We start from the raw sequence: 23,092 nt of genomic DNA on the forward strand, positions 1-23,092 counted from the left end.
ACCGTTCCGCTCGGCCTGCCATTACATTCATTAATGAACTAACGTACGTCACGTAGTACAGGTTCGACCTAATTTTTTGGGAACTAAATCCAGCGGTATATTAGCGGAACAGAATATAAGACACAGGCATCAGGAAAGGATGCTGCATCTTGCTAACTATAAAGGACAATGAAATATGTTTCTGAGGCGGAAGTGCGTCAGTTTTTGTAGTCCGGGCAACATGAGTGGATTCATCGATTGTCACTGTCACCTTGCAGCCCCGGATTTCCTCACAGTAAGAACCGGGTCTGGGATTCCAGGCCCTTTCACTCACAGTAAAGGCAATGTTTTCTCAAAGTTATTATAATGCTATGTTTCAGATCTGCGCTTTCTACCGCCAGAGCAAAGGGCCCCAGGCTTTATCCCTGATTTATTTTGTGTCAGTGTGGTGGTAGGCGCTGCAGTTGGTCCAATTTCGGAGGGGCTAGGGTTCCTGCCTCTGGTCTTCTGCGACTGCTGTAGAATAATTTATTAGTAGACGTTGGGCAAGGCCAGGCTGAGCTGTGATTCTTCCTTTAGTTGTAGAGGTTCTCCTACCGTTCGGAACGTAAATGAACAATGAGCACTTGGTGGACTTTAGCCGAAAGGCGACCTTATTGAAATATATAAGATTCTTAGGGGGCTTGACAGGATAGATGCAGAGAGGTTGTTTCCCCTTTTGGGAGAGTCTAGGACCAGAGGGTTTAATCTCAGAGTAAGGGGTTGACCATTTAAGACAGAGATGAGGAATTTTTTCTCTCAGGGGGTTGTGGATCTGTGGAATTCTTTACTGCAGAGGGCTGAAGAGGCTGGGTCCTTAAGCATATTCAAGGCTGAGGTAAACAGATTTTTAATCAGTAAGGGAATCAAGGACTATGGGGAAAAGGCAGGAAAGTGGAATTGAGGATTATCAAATCAACCATGATCTCATTGAATGGCGGAGCAGACTCAATGGGCTGAATGGCCAACTTCTGCTCCTACGTCTTCAGGTCTTATGATCAATTTATCAATGCCTTGAGGAGAGGGAAGAAAAATCTGCTAGTTTTCCTTCACTTCAATTAGTATTGCAGTTATCTACACAATGCCATTTAAAACCATGCTCTAACATTGGTGATATTGCATTTTATTTTCATATAATCCCAAAATATGTTTTTATATGGATTCAAGGCAATTTACAGACTGACACTTGCTTTAAGAGTTTTCACTTTATTAAAGTCTGTGCTATGACAATATTTTCATGATTTTAAATTCGTTTTTGAGACCAGTAATAGCTCCACAGATAAGTGCGCAGCCTGCCATAACACTGAGTCATTTAGACCAGAATGGCCCAGCTGGGTGTAAAAGATCTTGCAGCACTAGTTCAAAGAGAAGGAGCGTTATCCCCAGTGTCCTGGTAAATATTTGTCTCTCCAAACAACATCACAAAAATAGATTATCTGATTGTTGTCAGACTGCTGCTTGTGGGAGCTTGTTTGTGCATAGGTTGACTGCTACATTTCCTACATTACAACAGTGCTATACTTAATAAGTACTTCATTGGCTGTAGAGGTCCTGAGGTTGTGAAGGGTACAAGAGAAATGCAAGTCTTTTTATTTTTTATATATGCATATATATATATATATATATATATGCTTATATTTTATATATATATATATATATTAAACAAGAGTGGTGCAAACACATACTGCTGTGAACCATCACTTACCACACATTACTATTCCTTGAAACTTTCTGTTTATCTCTAACCCTTGCCTGCAACCACCTATATATCCTTATGGCCACATTTGCCTTAGATGCATGTTCCATTATCTTTGTGACAAATCTCTTCTACGGTACCTTGTTACATGGATGTTCAACCACTTTGACTAGATACTTATATGAAAACCAGTGATTAAGCAACATCCACATATACAGTAATGAGAGTTCCTGCTCACAGAAACTAAGTCCCAACATCCTATTTGCTCTAGCTATTGCTTCATGGTATAGCACATGTACGTTTACAGATCTGTGCAATAGGACACCCAGATCTCTTTCTGCACCTTCTTTAATGCTTTTCCCTGAAGAGTGTAGGTACAATAACAAAACAACATATATTTATATAGAGATAAAAACAAAAAAACTGCGGATGCTGGAAATCCAAAACAAAAACAGAATTACCTGGAAAAACTCAGCAGGTCTGGCAGCATCGGTGGAGAAGAAAAGAGTTGACGTTTCGAGTCCTCATGACCCTTCGACAGAACTTGAGTTCGAGTCCAAGAAGGACTTCTTGGACTCGAACTCAAGTTCTGTCGAAGGGTCATGAGGACTCGAAACGTCAACTCTTTTCTTCTCCACCGATGCTGCCAGACCTGCTGAGTTTTTCCAGGTAATTCTGTTTTTGTTTTGTGTTATATATTTATATAGGGCCTTTAATATAATAAAATGTCTCAAGGCACTTCAGAGGAGTATTTAAAAACAAAATGTGACACCAGCAACATAAGGTGATATCCAGCTTAGATGATCAAAAGCTTGATCAAAGGAGAAAAGCAATGTAAAGAGACAGAGAGGTGTAGGGAGAGTATTTCTGAGCTTAGGGCCTAAGCAACTGAAGACACAGCCATGAATGGTGGAGCCATTAAAATTGGGGATGCTCAAGAGGCCTTATTTAGAGGAGTGCAGATACTTCAAAGGGTTGCAGGACTGGAGGAGATTACAGAAATTGAGAGGGGCGAGGCCATGGGGGAATTTGAAAACAAGGATGAGCATTTTAAAATAAAGATGTTGCTTGACAGGAGCTAATGTAGGTCAGTGACCACAGGGATGATAGGTAAACAGGACTTGGTGCGAGTTAGGCCACAGGCAGCGGGATTTTGGACGATCTCAAGTTTATGGACAGTAGAATGTGAGAGACCAACCATGAGTGCATTGAAATAGTTACAGGTAATGAAGGCATGACTGAGGGCGTCACCAGCAGGTGAGCTGAGATGTGGCAAAGTCGGGGAATATTACAGAGGTGGAAATTGGCTGTCTTAGTGACAGCGCAAAAACAAGATTGGAAGCTCATTTTGGAGTCAAATGAAATAAAGGTAGCAAACTGTCTGGCTTAATGTCAGACTATTGCCACAGAAAGGAATAGAGTTGGTAGCTAGGGAACAGATTTTAAAGCAGGGACAGAAAGCATTGGTTTCAATCTTCCCAATATTTAATTGAAGAGGTGGTGGTGAGCTAGCGCTGGGTGTCCTCAGTGCACATGTGAAAACTGATGCTGTATTTTCCAATGATGTTACTGAGAAGCAGCATGTAGATGAAAAATAGAAGGAGGCCAAAGATAGATCCTTGGGGGACACCAGAGGTAATGATGTGGGAGCAGGAAGAGAAGCCATTTTAAGTGATTCTCTGACAATGATTACATAAATATGAATGGAACCGGGTGAGACCAGTCCCACCCAGCTGGATGACAGTAGAGAGATGTTGGAGAAGGATTGTGTGGTCAACCATGCCAAAGATTGCAGAAAGTTTGAGAAGGATGCAGAGGAAAAGTTTACCTTCATCATAGTCACAATGGAAATCATGTGTCACTCTGATAAGAGCTGTGGCAGGGGTGGAAATCTGATTGGAGGAATTCAAATATGGAGTTCTGGGAACAATGTGAATGGATTTGGGAGGCAAAAAATGCATTCAAGGATTTTGGAGAGGGAGGGAGGTTGGAGATGGGACAGTAGCTTGAAAGGATGGTGGAGGCACTGTGGTGATGAAGGTAGATTTAAAGGAGAAACGGATAACACCTGAAGAGAGAGAACTGTTGATATCAGCTGATCAGGTGGGGAGGTTGAATGGTCAACAAGTTAGTGGGAATAGGTTTGAGGGAGCAGGAGGTAAATCTCATCAACAAGGTGAGCTCACAGGGAGGGCATTAGAAGCGATAGGAGAGAAACCAGAGAATGAAGTGAGAATAGTAAAGTAATTGGGGCTACCTTTGTGTTCCAGTTTGATCCTGGGATAGTCCTGGAATGGTGAGCTGTTTTAACTGTTGAGAGCAGGACCTGATAGTGTTTTGAGTGGTCTGGCCAGATCAGGCAGTGGATGGCTAAGCTAATATTTTGCCATATCCTTTCAAATCTGGGTCCCTTGTCTTAAGGGAGTGGAGATTAGGGCCATTACCAGAGGGAATGGCCAAGTTGAGAGAGATTAATGGTTTTATTGGGGACTAGGGCATCAAAGGGAGGTCTTGTGGTGCAATGGTAGCGTCCCTACCTCTGGGCTAGAAGCTCTGCGTTCAAGTCCCACTTCAGGACTTGATGGCCATGTAAAGTGCTTCTATAATGTGGCCATTCAGGTTGATTATCAGCCTGTATATGCTTCCAATACACCTGATGGTAGGTAATAAGAGTGGGAAAATTTCCTGGTCAGCCGTACTGCTGAAGGCAACAGCAAACCATGGACTAATCCAATGGAAGTCTATGATTGCCAATGCCATGGTACCTGAAGGAGGAGGAGGTGAGGCTGTGATTGAGCAGATTAGTAGCTGCACAAAGGTTGTGGCAAATGGATGGCCAAAGATTGGACATTGCGATTTGAAAGTGCAGTTGTAAGTGAATAGTTTTTTTTTCAAGAACAGGTTGGGTGTTGGAGGGGGATGTGGGTGGTAAGTGATATATCAAGGTGATCAGAGATGGCCTTAACAGTAATCGATATGATGGGGTAGCAAGACCTAGTGAGATGGCAAGATCAAGTGGGTACCATGAATATGAGTTGGGATGTTTACATGGAGGGAGAGATTTAGGGAGGATAAGAGGACAGTGAACTCAGAAGAGGCAGAACATGTTGAGTTGAGATGGAGGTTGAAATCACTGAGGATGAGAGTCACAGTGCAGAGGCGAGGGAGGAAAGCAGTGAAGATATCTAGGTGAGAAATTTTTATCATACTTGAAAGGGTGGTAGAGAATGACGATTTTGAAACAGAAATGAGAAGGGTGGAACAAGGTGAGATGCTGAAAGGAGGAGGAAGTGCCAGACTAGTCATGATAGTTTTAGCAAGGCAAATGGTAGAAGATGTAGCCAGGCAGGGAAGTGTCCTTTAGGGGAAAGGTGCCATCACCCCTCAGCCTGGTTTCTGTTAATGCCATGATGTCAATACAATCATCCATAATGAATTCATGGATGGCAAGGGCCTCATTCAGATGTGATCAGACAATCTGGAGGGAGATGCATAGAAGGGTTGCAAGAATTGATCACCTGGCAGAGTCCATTGGATCAGCAGTGGGTGGGCGAATTGGACAGGAAAAAGATTGGCACTGGGCAGAAAGGTTGATAAGAAAGTGGGATTGATGCAAATGGGGTTGCTGTTCATAATATGGCAGTGCAGAGTTGTTGAAGAATGTAGGTACGCTGAGCATTCAACCTGCCCCATGTATAACAATGCACGTTTTCAAACTGAAGATTATTTTCCTATCATGAAATCAACCCCTTAACGCTTAAAGATCCACATGAAGCAGTAGGGCATCATTTACAGCCCAGCACTCGTATAATTCTTAATAATGTCTATGAATTTCTGTGGTGTTTCATCAATTTGCTAAAGCTACTGTAGGAAATTTCAGTTAGAAGACCTGAAAGACTGGTAAAGGTTACTCATTGAATGGTCAAAATCCACCAAACTGGAGTAACTTTTCCAGTCCTCCAGACTCAAGAACTTAAAGCAGCCAAAGTTCAAAGTTGCTGAAGAAATCTTTGTACACAGAACTGACAGCAGCAGCATGGGTCAGATCAAAATAGTTTGAAGGCTGCATTTGGCCTGCAGGTGGCATCTTGGTGTCTATACGCTATCAAATGGTTCTTTGAAAATCTGCATAAGTCTGACCCACTGCATTTCCTTTTTCTATTCCTCTTGTTATTTCTTCAAAGGAATCGATAACAGTGATCAAACATGACCTGCCCTTTAGAAATCTAATTTTCACTAGCTCATGTTTTACAAAATATTTATGTAATTTCCTTCTGTATTTTAGCCTCTCGTAGTATATCAGTAACTGAAGTAAGACTGACTAGTTAGTAACAAACCCTGGCTCTTTTTTGGAAAAGAAACAAATCACATTTTCCCCATTCAGAGAATTTCAATCAACGCCTTTGCCTTTTCATCCCTTGTTCCCCTCAGGATTCTTAGATATAAACCAAGATGTACCAGTGATTGAAGTAAATTAGGTTTCAGTAACTTCTTTAATACCATCTACTCTTTGAATAATAACCGGCACCAACTAGTCTATACCCACATTTACCAGTTCTACGATTCCAATAGCCTCCTAACCTAAAAACCACGGCCAAGTGTTTACTTTGTAATTCCATCATTTCCTCAATCTCTATTGCAAGCTTGACTCTTTAATCTCTTAAATCCTGCTGCAATTTAACTATCCTCTTTTGCTATATTTTTCTGACTCTCCCTTGCTTTTCTAATCTTCCTTTTAGTAGTTTTTCCAAATAGTTTGCTCTGGACGCCTCCTTCTTCTGTATAAACATCAATTGCGTTTTTTATTAGTTTCAAGTTTGTTCTAGTTTCCCTTTTCACCCATGGCACCAGTGCCTTTGGTACACTCTCCTTCCTGCTCCTTACTGCAATGTACCTGAACTATACTCCTTCCATCTCCTGTTAAAAATTCTCTATTGTTGATCTATCATTTTATTCTTCCTTCTATTTAATCTGGGCAAGGTCCCATTTTATTTCGCTTGCAACTTTTTGTAGTTTTGTCTCCACCCTATTTTTCCTCTCCTGTTCTTATTTTGGATCTTTTTATATTGTGGTCACTTCCACACAAATGTCCCTTACTTTTAGGGTGCCTACATGCTCTGCACTATTACTCAGTGCAAGTCAAGTAGTGGTTTCTTCCTTGTTCAAAAATAGCAGCTGCAAAAACATTTTGACTGAGAAAATAATCATGAATTGATTGCAAATAAAACACCATTCTTCTCCCACCACAGTCATTTTCCTTATTCCAACTGATATTTGGAGAATATCTACCACAATTATAACTATCGTTAATATAATGTGTCAACAGACCTCATCCTCAATTAGCTTTGATGCTCTGTAATATTTTCCAAGTAGCTATCCTTTAATTCAATTTCTCTATATAAATCCTCATGCTCCACTGCTGTGATTTTTTTTAATGAACGCTGCTACTTCTATTTCCTTTATTTCTTCCCTATCCCTACTGAAAGTTTTATGCTCAGGCATATTTAATTGTCATTACTATTACAGCTGCAGTCATGTTTCAGTTACTGCTATCATGTTGTGTAATTTTATTTTAAGCAATTACCTTAAATCACCAGTTTCGTTTCTTACAGTCAGTGTAAATACATATTTTAGTTTGAATTCCTGAGTGTTGCAATTTTTCCTTTCTTTTGTCTTTCTGTGTGTTGATTTTTGTTTCTAGCCCGCTTGGCAGGTTAACTTCAACTGTTCTACCTCATTACCTGCACACGTAAAGCTTACCTTGCCTTCCAAGCTGTGCATTACTCCTTAGACAGGACCCTTTACATCTCCATTTAAATACAGTCCAGACTGATAGGATCACTCTGTTGCTTGAAAAAAAATGGGCAATCTCAAGCTGATTCCTAGTAAATATAAGTCTACAGTGCAAAACCTTCTGTCCATTTGATGCAAGTTGGCACTGAACAGGTCTGTCAAAGGTTTTTTGAACAGTTCCAATCTCAGGCGTTTGGGCCCTAGGACAACAGGACAGGATCTGCCTCATTCCCATTATGTTAAATAGTCTGTCAGCTGTTGCTGTGACACACAAATGGTGGGTGCTTAAGTAAGTTACCAGAGGGTTGTTGGTACCAATAGAATTATGTGCTGCAGAATGCCAAAATGTCCAGGAAATGCAGGGTCAAAATTGCATGGAAAAAATCCTTAACAGTGACAACACTAAGTAGGCATTTCACCCAGCCCAGCCATAAAGATAGCTGGGGTAAGAAATGGAAAGGTTCACATTGATGTAATAGGAGTTGCAGTTCTATTTGTGGGGGTGGAGGACCTTCACCTGGATTGAGCTTGCACAATGCTGAAGCTGACTCAAAAGTGGATCACTGAGTCAAACCTGTGGCATCCTGAGCCACGTAGACCTATGAACTTTCAGTTTCAAATCCCAATCTGTGGTTCGTTATCTGATATCAGCTGACACTACAATTAGCCTTTATACCCTGAAGTTAGGAAGAGAAAATCAGCCAGGGTTCCTGCTCTTGATCATTCTTCAATAACTCCTACTGTAAATACAACTATGTGCACAGTAAATGATGATCAAGTTTAGCATGATAAGAACACAAGAAATAGGAGCAGGAGTAGATCATGCAGCCCCTTGGCCTGCTTGCCATTCAATATGACTATTGCTGATTTTCTGCTTCAACTCCATTTTCCCACCTGCTTTCCATATCCTTTGATTCTCTGAGAGACCAAAAATCTGTCCATCTTGGCCTTACTCAGTGATGGAGCATCCACAATCCTCTGTTGTAGGAAACTCAATGATTTGCAATCTTTGAAGATATTTCACTTCATCTCAATTCTAAATAATTGTTCCCCCTATCCTGAAATTGCGTCCCCATATTTTGAATACCCTAGCTCAGAGAAGCAACCTCTCAGAGTTCACCCTTTCAAGTCACTTCATAGCCTTGTATGCTTCAATGAGATCATCTCACGTTTTTCTAAACTTCAGAGAGTATATAGATATGATTTACTGAGACTGTAATCAAAGGATAATCCTCTCATTCCAGACACCTATCTAGTGAACCTTCGCTTCAATACAAGTATATCCTTGGATGTGGAGACCAAAATAACACATGGTACTCCAGGTGTGGTATTGTCACTGGACTAGTAATCCAGAGACCCAGAGTAATTTTCTGAGGACCCAGGTTTGAATCCCATCTCGGCAGATGGTGAAATTTGAATTCAATAAAAAAAAAATCTGGAATTAAAAGTCTAATGCTGACCATGAAACCATTAACGATTGTCGTAAAACCCCGAATTGTTCACTATTATCCTTTAGGGAAGGAAATCTGCTGTCCTTACCTGGTCTGGCCTACATGTGACTCCAGACTCACAGCAATGCAGTTGACTCTTAAAAGGTCTCTGAAATGGCCTAGCAAGCCATTCAGTTCTCAAAGGAAATTAGGGATGGATAATAAATGAATAAAGGAAAAAAGCTCCCCCATTTGAATGGTGTCCTGCATCTTGTTGCAATGGTCAGTTTTCTCATCCACTCTGCTGTCCTTGTTCTTATTCACACAGTAGCAAGTACCTGCTAAAGTCAAGGGCTGAGGTTTCTCCATCACTACATCATGGATCCTCATACCTGCCTGACTCACAGCCACACCCTCCTGTCGCTGACAATTGACCAACTCTAAAGTTCTCCTTTCCCTAAGGGATGTGATTGCCTCCTGGGCCAAAGTGTTTCGGTAACTGTTCCCCTTCCTGATGCCCCGCAATGTCTGCAGCTTGGACCCCAGTTCAAAAATTCTGAGCCAAAATTAACATGAGCTGTAGACACTTGCTGCAGATTTGGTTGCCCGGGATTTCAGTGCTCTCTACAAACTCCCAAGTGTTGCATTTCTAGGACGCTAGGTTCCCTGTCATATCTATCTAATTTTATTTATTTATTTGATTATTTAATTAGTTAATAGTTTATTAAAGTAATATCAAGTTACAGTCTCCTAGCTTAGAGACAAAAGAAGAATACTCACCAGCTACTGGAGGCAACGAAGGAAGGATAAAAAGCAGCACCTCCTCCACTTCTGCATCAGATTCCCACTTGCATCAAATTTCCGACTTTAGCACCCTTTACGGAGCATTCTGTTATGTGATCACTCTGTGCTGCATCCTTTAAGTTAAGTTGCCTGCGGACTCAGCCAAAGATCGTGATGAATAGTGACTGTTTGGGTACCAGAGAGAGATGAGAGCCATGGAATCATACTCCAGAAAAGAGACGGGTGACAATTTGCAGAGAAAATTGGTAAAAAGAATGCCACTCTTTCTTCTGATAAATGGTAAATTAAATTGATACAAAACACTGCAAGCTTGAGTACATATCTTCCGAGGTAACAGAGAATGTTCTCTGATAATGTTGTGATTAAGTTCTGCATAGATACTTTTTCCTTTGTTTTATTCTGCAGTCTACAGGAATTATGATAAGTCCTATTGGTAAATTCACAAACAACTTCAGAAAGTTGTGAAGAAACTAAACAGAACACAGCACCTGAATAAACTGAAATGTTCCGGACTAAAACTAATAAATTTTATTTAGGTAAGATTAGCAAAGATATGGAGCAAAGCAGGGTAAATGGAGTTGATGTACAGATCAACTATAACCTAATAGAATTGTGGCATAGGTTTGAGGGGCTGAATATTCCTAAATTCATATGAGCAAAGATAACATTTGAGAGATTTTTTTTCAGTAAAGCAAATACAACGTGGAAATTCCATTAATAATTTTCATTGGGAAAGGGATTTCAGAGTGACCTTCACCCAGTCTAGAATGCATGTTAATATTAAAAAAGAGATGTGAATTTAATGCTTCAGTTCTATTCTATTGCCTTTTCCCTTTTAATACATTTAAAGTTTTTATCAGATTACATTTAAACTTATTCAGCTTCATCACGTAAGAACATAGAAGCAGGAGTAGGCCATTCGGCCTGTCAAACCTGCTTCGCCATTCAAACCGATCATGGCTGATCATCTACCTCTACACCATTTTTCCCCACTATCCCCCTATCCCTTGATGTTATTAGTATCTTGAAATCTATCGATTTCTGTTTTGAACATGCTCAATGATTGAGCTTCCACAGCACTCTGGAGTAGTCAATTCCAAAGATTCACCACCATCTGAGTGAAGAAATTCCTCCTCATCTGTCTTAAATGGCCTACCCCTTATTATGAAACAGTGTCCCCTGGTTCCAGACACACCAGCCAGGGGAAACAACCTATCCACATTTACCCTGTCATACCCTATAAGAATTTTGTAAATTTCAATGCGATCACCTATCATTCTTTGAAACTGGAGAGAATACGTCACAAAGTCTACGAAGTTTATAATTTTTGGGTGAGAACCAGCCAGCAAGTATGTAAAATTGGTCTAAGCAGTAAGATAATTTCCTGCTAGGGTTAAGGAAACTTTGACTGGTTTACGCTGTGTAAACATAAAGAATTCCCTTTTTCTCAAAGTATCGTCAGCTTCTTAGCAAATTATCCTGTCCTGCCTCACCCAGAGTGAGATCCCACTCTTCCTCCTGTTCTGTCTCACTCAGAGGGAGACCCCATTCTCTGTCATCCTGCCTCAGTGAGGTTTAACAAATCACCTAGGGAGGAAAATGCTGGTTAATGGGCCATCTCCCCTGCAATAGGTTTGTAAGTTTTCAATGCAACCATTTATGAATATTAGGAGCATTAGAGGGCAGTACAAACACACTTTCTTATGGAGGGCCACAAGTTAAGTTGGAAGGACACAGGCCTTCAGTGCCTTTGATCTCATCTTTCCAGCATGTCATACACATCACAGCATCTATTCTTTTTGCAAAAGAATCTGGTGTCACCATTCCAACAAGCAACCCACTTTGGCTGTTTATTATACTCCGCGTATAGCATTATTTTTTTGAAACTGTCCTAAATTTGTCAATCACATGTCTGAACTTGTAAATTCTTGCCCAATTCTCTTGCACATCTGAAATTATTATTTCTGGTTGATTTTATCTATTGATTATCTTGTTTAACTCCTTGAGGTTTTTTTTTGTAATGACTCTTTTTGAGGTTCAACAGCTCTATTGCATCAAGTCATTCTTCAGAGCTCTTAGCTCTGGTACCAGGTTTTAAACTTGTTGATTTTCTCTGCCCAGGAGAAGCATAATTGTTATATTACCACCCCAGCAATCCAGAGGCCTGGATTCATGATTGGGAACCATGAGTTCAAATACTACTGTGGCAGCTGGGAAATTGAAATTGTGTGAATTAAATAAATCTGGAATAAAAAGATAGAATCATTAATAGTGACCATGAAACTACCAAATTATCGTAAAATATTCATCTGGTTCACGAATGTTTAGGGAAAGGAAACTTCTGCCCTTACCTGCTCTGGTCCATATATGACTCCAGGGGCAGAATTTTACATCCTTGGGCGAGCATGTGCCTGACCTGATTGGGGTTAAAATTGTGCGAGGTGACATTGGGTGAGTGTCCTGATGTCGTTGTGCACTTGCACGATATTTCACTCGGTGGGTGTGCGCAAAAGTTGGAAGTGTGGCTGCCAATAATTACGAGAGCAATTAAGCCCATAAGCCCAATTGTCTCTGACAATTGGCGCCCGCCATGGGTAAAATTCAGGCCCAGATCCATGTGTGGTTGATTCTTAACTGTGGAAAATTGCAGCTGGGCGAGAATGGCCAATAATAGGAAATTTTTGGGCCTCAACTGGGGCAAGGATGGGCTGGCTGCCCTAGGCCTCACCTGTCCCCTATAACATACCTGGGGTATTTTATGGGCCACTTAGCCTGCAGTCCCACTGGAGGGAGACTGTGCAATTCTGTGCATGATGCTTTAGAGGTGTCAGGTTGACCCCTCTAAGGCCAGGCTGTCCAGTGTGATGAATTTGAAAGGATGCATGCAAGACTGTTTCATTCTACAGATGGGTGGAGTATTCCAGGCTCCACTGTGGCAGGTTTGATGGCAGCAGAGGGGGAAACCATATGGCAGGAGCTGAAAAATCGGTTTCCTGCCGGTGAAAAATGATGGCAGGATCTTGTCCTCCTGCCTGGGTTGTGATTCATGCTAGTTGGTGGGAAACCGATTTGTATCTTCGTAATGGGATGCAGATGAAGGCCTCACAATCGCTGCTCCTCACCCGACTGTCCACATTGCCGTGGGAAATCACGCCGGTTCAGAATACATCTAGACCAATGTGACGTGTACATTTTGGCATTTACCTTAAGAAGGCCTGGGGCAGCTCGCGGAGATGAGGAGATGATGGATGCTTCCAGCGACTGGACCCTGGAACACCACGTACACATCAATCACGCGGATCTTCTCTGTGCAGCAGCATCCAGAAGGTGGTTGTTCTTGGCACAGCTACTTCTTCCAGGGTCCAGATGTTCAACCAGCCATTTCTTCCAGGGTTCAGATCATCAAGCTGCAGATGGAAGGCAGCAGGAGGTACTGGCAGTGAGGGTCTGTGGCAGTGGGGGAAGAGAAGCAGGAGAGGAATGAAGAGATGGGGTGAGTGCGCAGGGCTAGAGGGGGCGGGGGAGATTGGGGGTGCTTGGGAAAAGAGAGATTCAGCGGGGGCTTTGCAATGGTCATCCAATGGTCACCAACGGTCCACCCTGGTATGGAGCAGGAGGGTGGGAGGGGCTGTGTTGGGTTGCGGGCAGGGGGTGGGCTTGTGCAGGTATGAAGGGGCATAGGGGCTTGTGCAAAGGTGTGGATGGGCATTGGTAGGCTACCAAGGGGAAAGGGGTTCAGAAGGAGGGGTCAGTAGAGTCAATGGAGAATTCCTGGGAGGCAAACTGAGGGCACCAATGATAGGAGGGGATGGTGATGTTTAAAGGGGGCAGTGGGAGCCGGTATGATGGGAGGGTGAGGGTATGATGATGTCGTGTGAAGGGGTGCTGAGGGTTGTTGGTGGGATGCGGAAAGTGACTCGGATTTGGGGGGTCGGAAGGATGAGGACAAGCATGTCTATCGTTAGTAGGATGGGATTTTCGGGAATGAAGGGAACCTCAACATTTACCTGGACGGGTGGAAGGTGATGGGGGTGGGTTGAGGGGTGATGGCGAGGAGGTCGAAAGTGATTCCTGGGAGAGTGAATGCTTAAGTGGAGAGGGTGTGGGTGATGGGGGGAGAGAAAAGATTGCACCTCAAATATTACTACCACTATGGCTGTTTGCAACTATGCAGAGCCTCGTGGTGGTGATCTTGAGATATTGCATGGGGGTTGGGTCATTGGGGATCGGCGGAGATGCAGGTCATCTCAACTGGATTAACTGAAGGCGAACCCCAGCATGCATTATTTACAATGCTAGGGCCTTGGGACTGATGAGAACGTGAAGGTCAAAGGCTCAGTGTGCGCGGGAGACTACTTGTACATGGCTTGCAAAGGCCCTGGCAAAGAATTTTGCCTCCCTGCCGATGCTTGATTGGGGTCTCCCTCTGAAGATGTTGGCGGGGGTGGGAGCACAAAGGCTTAAGGACTATCGCAAATAAACCACATCAGTGTTATGACAGTGGACTAACGGTACCAATCACCTACGGGCAATTTGAATTTTTAAGGAAGACCAGTGTTTTTTTTAAAAAAGAAATGTAAGTAAAGACACTGAGCAAAAGATGGCTGATAATGTAAAGTGACCGCTTTCTGGAAAGTTCCTATGTAGATTATACTTAACTGACTGGGCCTGAGGGGACATGGAATGTCGCACCTGAAAGGTGTCATGGTCTTCTTCAAACAGAGACACTTGAAAGCGAGAAAGGAGAGAACGAGTGATTGCATGAGCTGCCTCCAACATGGAGACACCCTTGACCCTGAGGTTTCTATGACATGCACGGATCCTTACTGATTGGAGGCTGCAAGCCAATGTCTCCATCTCTGATGGCTCTGTGCCACTCCACACCTGCCAGCTGGGCTGCCTGCTCCTCGAAGTCAGTTGTTTCAATTGTGGCTGACCCCTTCCCGTCTTCTCCCTCTCTCTATGATTATGTCTTAACTTCTCTGTGCAAAGAGAGAAGATGGGGTTGAGAGCAACTCATGTATCTTTCTCATGCTTCCAGTCTTACAAGTAACCCAATTGATTGTGTGGCATGTGATTGATGCACTGCAGGTTGCCCATAAGAGTCCTGGGACAGCCCGCTCCAGTGCAGTGAGCCCATGCAAATACAAGGATAAGGCTCAGAGAGGCATGTCATTTGTGGTACTTGCTGGTGCCCTCAACACATGAGCCCATTTCCCCCACCCCTTCTCCCCAGACACCCCTTCCTCTCTCCCTGACACCATGTGAGCTCTCTGTGTGGAAGAATGAGGGACCCACAGTGGCCTGCCCACCTGCAGAGTGGATGGACTGCAGTGGGGCTATGGGGCATGGCCTTATCACAGTGACACTGAGGCCCATGTACCCTGTAACATTCATTGAGGTGATTGTGAGCAGCTGAGGATTCACTTACCCTGGTGGCGCAATTAGGTCATTCATTCTTTTACGGCATTGCAGGGCAGTCCTCTCCTGGAAGCCTTGGGCACTGACTGCCCTGGAGACTTGCTCTGATGCAGGGTTTATCTCCCTGCTTGGCCACCTCCTCCTACCCGCTGGATAGAGGACGTCCCTCCTGGCCTCCACTTGGTTGAGGTGTCGCTGAACTTGGGCACCCGAGCTCAATGTCACCTACTGGCTTTCTCCTCAATCGGCATGGTATGTAAGTTGCTGTCCGGGCGCCTTTTAAATATGGCGCCCAGATATGATGGCAGACACATGCCATCCAACCCATCTCCACACAAAATGTTAGGAAACTCCCCCACTGCATAATTAATTAAGCTGGGGTCACGCAATACGGCTCGAATTCCCAATCGTTTCCACAGCGGGAAACACTCCTGACCCCGCCACTGCCACAGGACTTGGCCCTGGAAGGGAAAATTTTTCTCGATTTGTTGGATCAGGGCTTCCCAAACTGTGGGTCGCAACTTCCAGTGGGGTCGCTAAATGGGATTTTGGGGTCACGAACTCTGAGGCAGCAATGTCTGCTGTGGAGGTAGGACTGAGTGCTAACAGCTGCGAGGCTTCTTTCACTTATTGTGGACGTAGCCTAATAGACTGCTCTCTGAGGCCCAATTGCTGCTGCAAACAAAAGGGCTGTGAAAAGAGCTGTTTGGTTTTTTTGGAGAAATTCAGCTTTGTCATTAATCCCCCCACCCCCCAGAGGGAGATAGTTAGGAGGTGAACGAGGGGAGCTGGGAGGGTGAAGGAGGGGGAGATGGGTGTGGAGGGAGGATGGGATGTAAAGGAAGGAAGATGGGGGTGAAGGAGTGATAGTTGGGGAAGGTGAAGAGGAGGGAGATGAGGGTAAGGAAGGGGAGATGGGGTGAAGTAGAGCGAGTTGGGTGGTGAAGGACAAGGAGTTAGGTGAAGGAGTGGAGATGGGGGTGAAGGACGGGGAGATGGGGTGATGGGGGTTTAGGAGGGGGCAATGGTGGGGGTGTAGAAGGGGGCGATGGGGGGTGAAGAAGGGGGCTGTGGGGAATGAAGGAGGGGGAGATAGGGCTGAACTCCCCCTCCCCCTCTCAACATCTCTCGAAAGCCTCAAATTTTCACAGGATCACAACACAAAGTCAGAAACTGGGGCCACATCAGGAAAAAGTTTGGGAAACACTGGGTTAGATTGTCTGGAAAGAAAGGGTCACGAACCTCCATAATGCCTCCATAATGGCATTCAATAGATGGAAAATATACAACATAGTTCATATATGAAGACTTTTTTATTCTTTCACGGGATGTGGGCATTGCTGGCTAGGTCAGCATTTATTGCCATCCCTATATGCCCTTGAGAAAATGGTGGTGAGCCACCTCGAGAACCGCTGCATTCCATGTGATATAGGTACACCAACAGTGCTGTTAGGCCATCCCAGGATTTAGACCCAGTGAAGGAATGGTGATATAGTTCCAAATTAGGAATGTGTGTGGCTTGGAGGGGAACTTGCAAATGGTGGTGTTCTCATGCATCTACTGCCCTTGTCCTTCTAGGTGGTAGAGGTCGCGGGTTTGGAGGGTGCTGTTGAAGAAGCCTTGGTGAGTTCCTGCAGTGCATCTTGTAGGTGGTAAACAGTGCTGCCATTGTGCGTTGGTGGTGAAAGGAGTGAGTGTTGAAAGGGTGAAATGATGGATGCAGTGCCAATCAACTGGGCTGCTTTGTCCTGGATGGTGTCGAGCTTCTTGAGTGTTGTTCGAGCTGCACTCATGCAAGCAAGCAGAGAGTATTCCATCACACTCTTGATTTGTGCCTTGAAGATGGCGGACAGGCTTTGTGTAGTTAGGAGGTAAGGTACTCGCTGCAGAATTCCCAGCCTCTGACCTGCTCTTGTAGCCACATGATTTATGTGGCTAGTTCAGTTCAGTTTCTAGTGAATGGTATCCTCCAGGATGTTGATAGTGGGGCATTCAGTGATGGTAATGCCACTTAATGTCAAGGGGAGATGGTTGGATTCTCTCTTGTTGGAAATGGTCATTGCCTGGCACTTGTGTGACGCAAATGTTACTTGCCACTTATCAGCCCAAACCTGAATGTTTTCCAGGTCTTGCTGCATATGGGCACGGACTGTTTCAGTGTCTGAGGAGTCATGAATGGTGCTGAACATTGTCCAATCATCAGTGAACATCTCCACTTCAGACTTTTTGATCCAGGGAAGTTCATTGATGAAATGGCTGAGGATGGTAGGGCCTAGCTCACAACCCTGAGGAACTCCTGCAGTAATATCCTGGAACTGAAATGATTGACCTCCAACAACCACAACCATCTTCCTTTGTGCTAGGCGTGACTCCAACCAGTGGGCAGTTACCCCCCTTATTGTCATTGACTTCACTTTTGCTAGGGCTCCTTGAGACTACACTCGGTCAAAGCTGCCATGATGTCAGGAGCAGTCCCTCTCATCTCACCTCTGGAGTTCAGCTCTTTTGTTCATGGTGAGATCAGGAGCTCAGTGGCCCTGGCAGAACCCAAACTAAGCATCAGCGAACAGGTTATTGCTGAGTAGGTGCCACTTGATAGCACTGTCAATGACATCTTCCATCACTTTGCTGATGATCGAGAGTAGACTGATAGGGCAGTAATTGGTCGGGTTGGATTTGTCCTGCTTTTTTTGGACAGGACATACCTGGTCAATTTTCCACATTGCTGGATGGACGCCAGGATTGTAGCTATACTGGAATAACTTGGCTAAGGGCGCAGCTAGTACTATTGCTGGAAAGATGTCACGACCCATAGCCTTTGCTGTATTCAGTACCTTCAGCTGTTTCTTTGTATCATGTGGAGCGAATCGAATTGAAGGAAGATTGGCACCTGTGATACTGGTGACCTCAGGAGGAGGCTGAGATGGATCATCCATTTGACACTTTTGCTGAAGATTGCTGCAAGTGCTTCAGTCTTTTCTTTTACACTGATGTGCTGTGCTCCACCATCATTGAGGATGGGGATATTTGAGGAGCCTCCTCCTCCAGTGAGTTGTTTGATTGTACAGCACCATTCATGCCTGGATGTGGCTGGACTGCAGAACTTAGATCTGATCTGTTGGCTGTGGGATCACTTACTTCTGCCCATCACATGATGCATCTATTGTTTGGCATTCAAGTTGTCATGTGTTGTAGCTTCACCAGGTTGACACCACATTTTCAGAAATGCCTAGTGCTGCTCCTGGCATGCCCTCCTGCATTCTTCATTCAACTAGGGTTGATCCCCCAGCTTGATGGTAATGGTAGAGTGGGGGATATACCAGGCCATGAGGTTACAGATTGCAGTTGTATACAATTCTGCTGCTGCTGATGGTCCACTGCACCTCATGGATGCCCAGTTTTGAGTTGCTAGATCTGTTCAAAATCTATCCCATTTAGCACGGCGGTAGTGCCAAAGAATATGATGGAGGGTATGTGAAAACGTGACTTTGTCTCTACAAGGCCCGTGCGGTGGGCACTCCTACCAATCCTGTCATGGGCTTTGCAGGATCGACAGGGCAGGGTGTGCTGTTGTCATTTCCGATGCCTAGTTCAATGCCAGGTGGTCTGTCCAGTTTCATTCCTTTCAGAATTCGTAGCAGTTTGATACAACTGAGTGGCTTGCTAGGCCAATTCAGAGGGCAAGTAAGAGTCAATCACATTGCTGGACGTCTGGAGTCATGTGTGGGCCAGACCAGGTAAGGACGGCAGATTTCTTCCCCTAAAGGATTAATTGAACCAGATAGTTTTTCTGACAATTGACAATGGTTTCACGGTCACTATAACCAATGTCAGCTTTTAATTCCAGATTTATTAATTGACTTTAAATTTCACCAGCTGCTGTTCGAACCTGTGTCCCCAGAGCATGAGCCTGGGCCTCTGGATTGCTATTCTAGTGACATTACCACTACTACACTGCTATCACTAATGTCCAATGGGATTGTAAATTTGCACAATTATCTTTGTTAAATTAACTCTGGTAAAATCATCATTAGGATATGGATATGATTACTAATCTTGTTGCTTTTATTTTAGGATATCGATACAGTGATAGAGCAAGCGAAAAAGGTACAGTTTATTTCAATTAATCAATTCCTGGATGAAATAAAACAGTCAGATATGTTCATTTGCACATAAGTATAGAAAACAAGCATTCTTCAATTGGCATTGCTGGTATTTTTTTCATTCGTTCATGGCCAGCATTTATTGCCAATCCCTAATTGCCCTTGAGAAGCTGATGGTGAGCTGCCTTCTTGAACCACTGCAGTCCATGTGATGTATGTATACCCCCACAGTGCTGTTAGGGAGAGAGTTTCAGGATTTTGACACAGGAATGGCGATATATTTACCCGCATGGGCCCCAGCTATGCCTGTCTCTTTATGGGGTATGTGGAATATTCCTTGTTCCAGTCCTACTCCGGCCCCCTTCCACAACTCTTTCTCCGGTACATCGATGATTACTTCGGTGCTGCTTTGTGCTCTCGTCGGGACTTGGAAAAATTTATTAATTTTGCTTCCAATCTCCACCCCTCCATCATTTTCACGTGGTCCATCTCTGGCACTTCCCTTCCCTTCCTTGACCTCTCTGTCTCAATCTCTGGTGATACACTGTCTACCAATATCCAATACAAGCCTACCGACTCCCACAGCTACCTTGACTACAGCTCCTCACACCCCGCTTCCTGTAAGGACTCCATCCCATTCTCTCAGTTCCTTCGCCTCCGTCGCATCTGTTCTGATGATGCTACCTTCAAAAACAGTTCCTCTGACATGTCCTCCTTCTTCCTTAACCGAGGTTTTCCACCCACGGTCGTTGACAGGGCCCTCAACCGTGTCCGGCCCATCTCCCGCGCATCCGCCCTCACGCCTTCTCCTCCCTCCCAGAAACATGATAGGGTCCCCCTTGTCCTCACTTATCACCCCAACAGCCTCCGCATTCAAAGGATCATCCTCCGCCATTTCCGCCAACTCCAGCATGATGCCACTACCAAACATATCTTGCCTTCACCCCCCCTATCGGCATTCCGTAGGGATCGTCCCTCCGAGACACCCTGGTCCACTCCTCCATCACCCCCTACTCCCCAACCCCCACCTATGGCACCACCCCATGCCCACGCAAAAGATGTAACAACTGTCCCTTCACTTCCTCTCTCCTCACCGTCCAAGGGCCCAAACATTCCTTTCAAGTGAAGCAACATTTCACTTGCATTTCCCCCAACTTTGTCTACTGCATTCGTTGCTCCCAATGCGGTCTCCTCTACATTGGAGAGACCAAACGTAAACTGGGCGACCGCTTTGCAGAACACCTGTGGTCTGTCTGCAAGAATGACCCAAACCTCCCTGTCGCTTGCCATTTCAACACTCCACCCTGCTCTCTTGCCCACATGTCTGTCCTTGGCTTGCTGCATTGTTCCAGTGAAGCCCAATGCAAACTGGAGGAACAACACCTCATCTTCCAACCAGGCACTTTACAGCCTTTCGGACTGAATATTGAATTCAACAACATTAGATCTTGAACTCCCTCCTCCATCCCCACCCCCTTTCTGTTTCTTCCCCTTTCCTTTTGTTTTTTTTCCAATAAATTATATAGATTTTTCTTTTTCCCACCTATTTCCAAAAGTTTTAAATATTTTAAAATCTTTTATGCTCCCCCCACCCCCACTAGAGCTATACCTTGAGCGCCCTACCATCCATTCTTTATTAGCACATTCGTTTAGATAATATCACCAACTTCGACACCTATGTGTTCTTTTGTTCTGCTGTCTGTGACATCTTTTGATGATCTGCTTCTATCACTGCTTTTGCCTACAACAACACCACCCCCCTCCACTTCTCTCCCCCCACCCAACACACACACACACACACACACAAACACACACACACACACACACACACACACACACACTCACCCCCCCCCCCCCCACCACCACCACCACCTTAAACCAGCTTATATTTCACCCCTTCCTGGGATTCACCTAGTTCTGTCGAAGGGTCATGAGGACTCGAAATGTCAACTCCTTTCTTCTCCGCCGATGCTGCCAGACCTGCTGAGTTTTTCCAGGTAATTCTGTTTTTGTTTTGTGATATATTTTCAAGTTAGGATGGTGAGTAGCTTGGTGGGGAAATTCCAGGTGGTGATGTTCGCATGTGTCTGTTGTCCTCGTCCTTCTAGATGGTAGTGGTCGTGAGTTTGGAAGGTGCTGCCTAAGGAGTCTTGATGAGTCCCTGCAGTGCATCTTGTAGATGGTACACACTGCTGCTAATGTGCATCGGTGGTGGAGGGAGTGAATGATTGTGGATGTGGTGCCAATCAAGCTTGACCTGGATGGTGTCCTGCTTCTTGAGTGTTGTTGGAGTTGCACTCATCCAGGCAAGTGGAAAGTATTCCATCACACTCCTGACTTGTGTCCTATAGATGTGGACAGGCTTTGGGGAGTCAGGAGATGAGTTCCTCCCGACAGGATTCCCAGCCTCTGACCTGTTGTAGCCACAGTAGTTATGGCTAGTCCAGTTTAGTTTCTGATTAATGGAAACTCCCAGGATGTTGATAGTGGGAGATTCAGCAATGGTAATGCAATTGAATGTCAAGGGGCGATGTTTAGATTCTCTCTTGTTGGAGATGGTCATTGCCTGGCACTTGTGTGGAGTGAATGTTACTTGCCACTTGTCAGCCCAAGCCTGGATATTGACCAGGTCATGCTGCATTTGGACATGGACTGCTTCAGTGTCTGAGGAGTCGCGAATGGTGCTGAACATTGTGCAATTATCAGCGAACATCTGCACTTCTGACCTTATGATGGAGGGAAGGTCATTGATGAAGGCGCTGAAGATGGTTGGGCCTAGGACACTACCCTGAGGAACTCTTGCAGCGATGTCCTGGAACTGAGACGATTGACCTCCAACAACCGCAGCCATATTCCTTTGTGCTAGGTTTTACTCCAACCAAAGGAGAGTTTTGCCCCTATTCCCATTGCCTGCAGTTTTGCTAGGGCTCCTTGATACCACACTCGGTCAAATGCTGCCTTGATGTCAAGGGCAGTCACCCTCACCTCACCTCGAGTTCAGTTCTTTTGTCCATGTTTGAACCAAGGCTGTAAGGAGGTTAGGAGCTGAGTGACCCTGAGTGACGTCATTGAGCAGGTTATTGCTAAGCAAGTGCTGCTTGATAGCGCTGTTGATGACAACTTCCACTTTATTGATGATCAAGAGCAGACTGATGGAGCAGTAATTGGCCAGGTTGGATTTTCCTGCTTTTTGTGCACATGACATTTCTGAGCAATTTTCCACATTGCCTGGGAGATGCCAGTGATGTAGCTGTACTGGAACAGCTTGGCCAGGGGCGTGGCAAGTTTTGGAGCACAAGTCTTCAGTACTATTGCCAGAATATTATCAGGGCCCATAGCCTTTGGAGTGCCTTCAGCCATTTTTTGGTATCACATGGAGTGAATCTGAAGACTGACATCTGCAATGCTGGGATCCTCCAGAGGAGGGCGAGGTGGATCATCCACTTGGCAGTTCTGGAGATTGTTACGAATGCTTCAGTCTTAACTTTTGCACTGATGTGCTAGGTTCCCCCATCATTGAAGATGGGGATATTTGTGAAGCCTCCACCTCAGTGAGTTGTTTAATTGTGCACCACCATTCACGACTGGATGTGGCAAGACTGCAGAGCTTAGACTTGATCCGTTGGTTGTGGAATCGCTTAGCTCTATCACTTGTTGCTTATGGTGTTTTGCACACAAGTAGACCTGTGTTGTAGCTTCACTAGGTTGACATCTCAATTTCAGGATGCCTGGTACTGCTCCTGGCATGCCCTCCTGCACTCTTCATGGAACCAGGGTTGATCCCCTGGCTTGGTGGCAATGGTAGAGTGGGGGATATACCAGACCAT

At 44.7% G+C, this 23,092-nt stretch overlaps 1 protein-coding gene across 5 annotated transcripts in view; it reads left to right on the top strand.

Annotated features, from left to right (window-relative positions):
• The first annotated feature begins 78 nt into the window (after window positions 1-78).
• The window catches only part of tatdn3 (TatD DNase domain containing 3), a 108,623-nt gene continuing 85,609 nt past the window's right edge, over window positions 79-23,092 (top strand). For 2 of the 5 annotated variants that reach the window (XM_041216542.1, XM_041216543.1), the window contains exons 1-2: window positions 82-274; window positions 19,237-19,269. In XM_041216542.1, coding sequence (XP_041072476.1) covers window positions 176-274; window positions 19,237-19,269 — 132 coding nt within the window. In that variant the 5' untranslated portion in view covers window positions 82-175. Of the gene's footprint in view, window positions 275-19,236; window positions 19,270-23,092 lie in introns of all 5 variants that reach the window. The other 3 variants (XM_041216553.1, XM_041216544.1, XM_041216562.1) reach the window with 3 other exon arrangements.

Source organism: Carcharodon carcharias, chromosome 2 (assembly GCF_017639515.1).
Source record: "Carcharodon carcharias isolate sCarCar2 chromosome 2, sCarCar2.pri, whole genome shotgun sequence".
Classification (NCBI taxonomy): Eukaryota; Metazoa; Chordata; class Chondrichthyes; order Lamniformes; family Lamnidae; genus Carcharodon; species Carcharodon carcharias.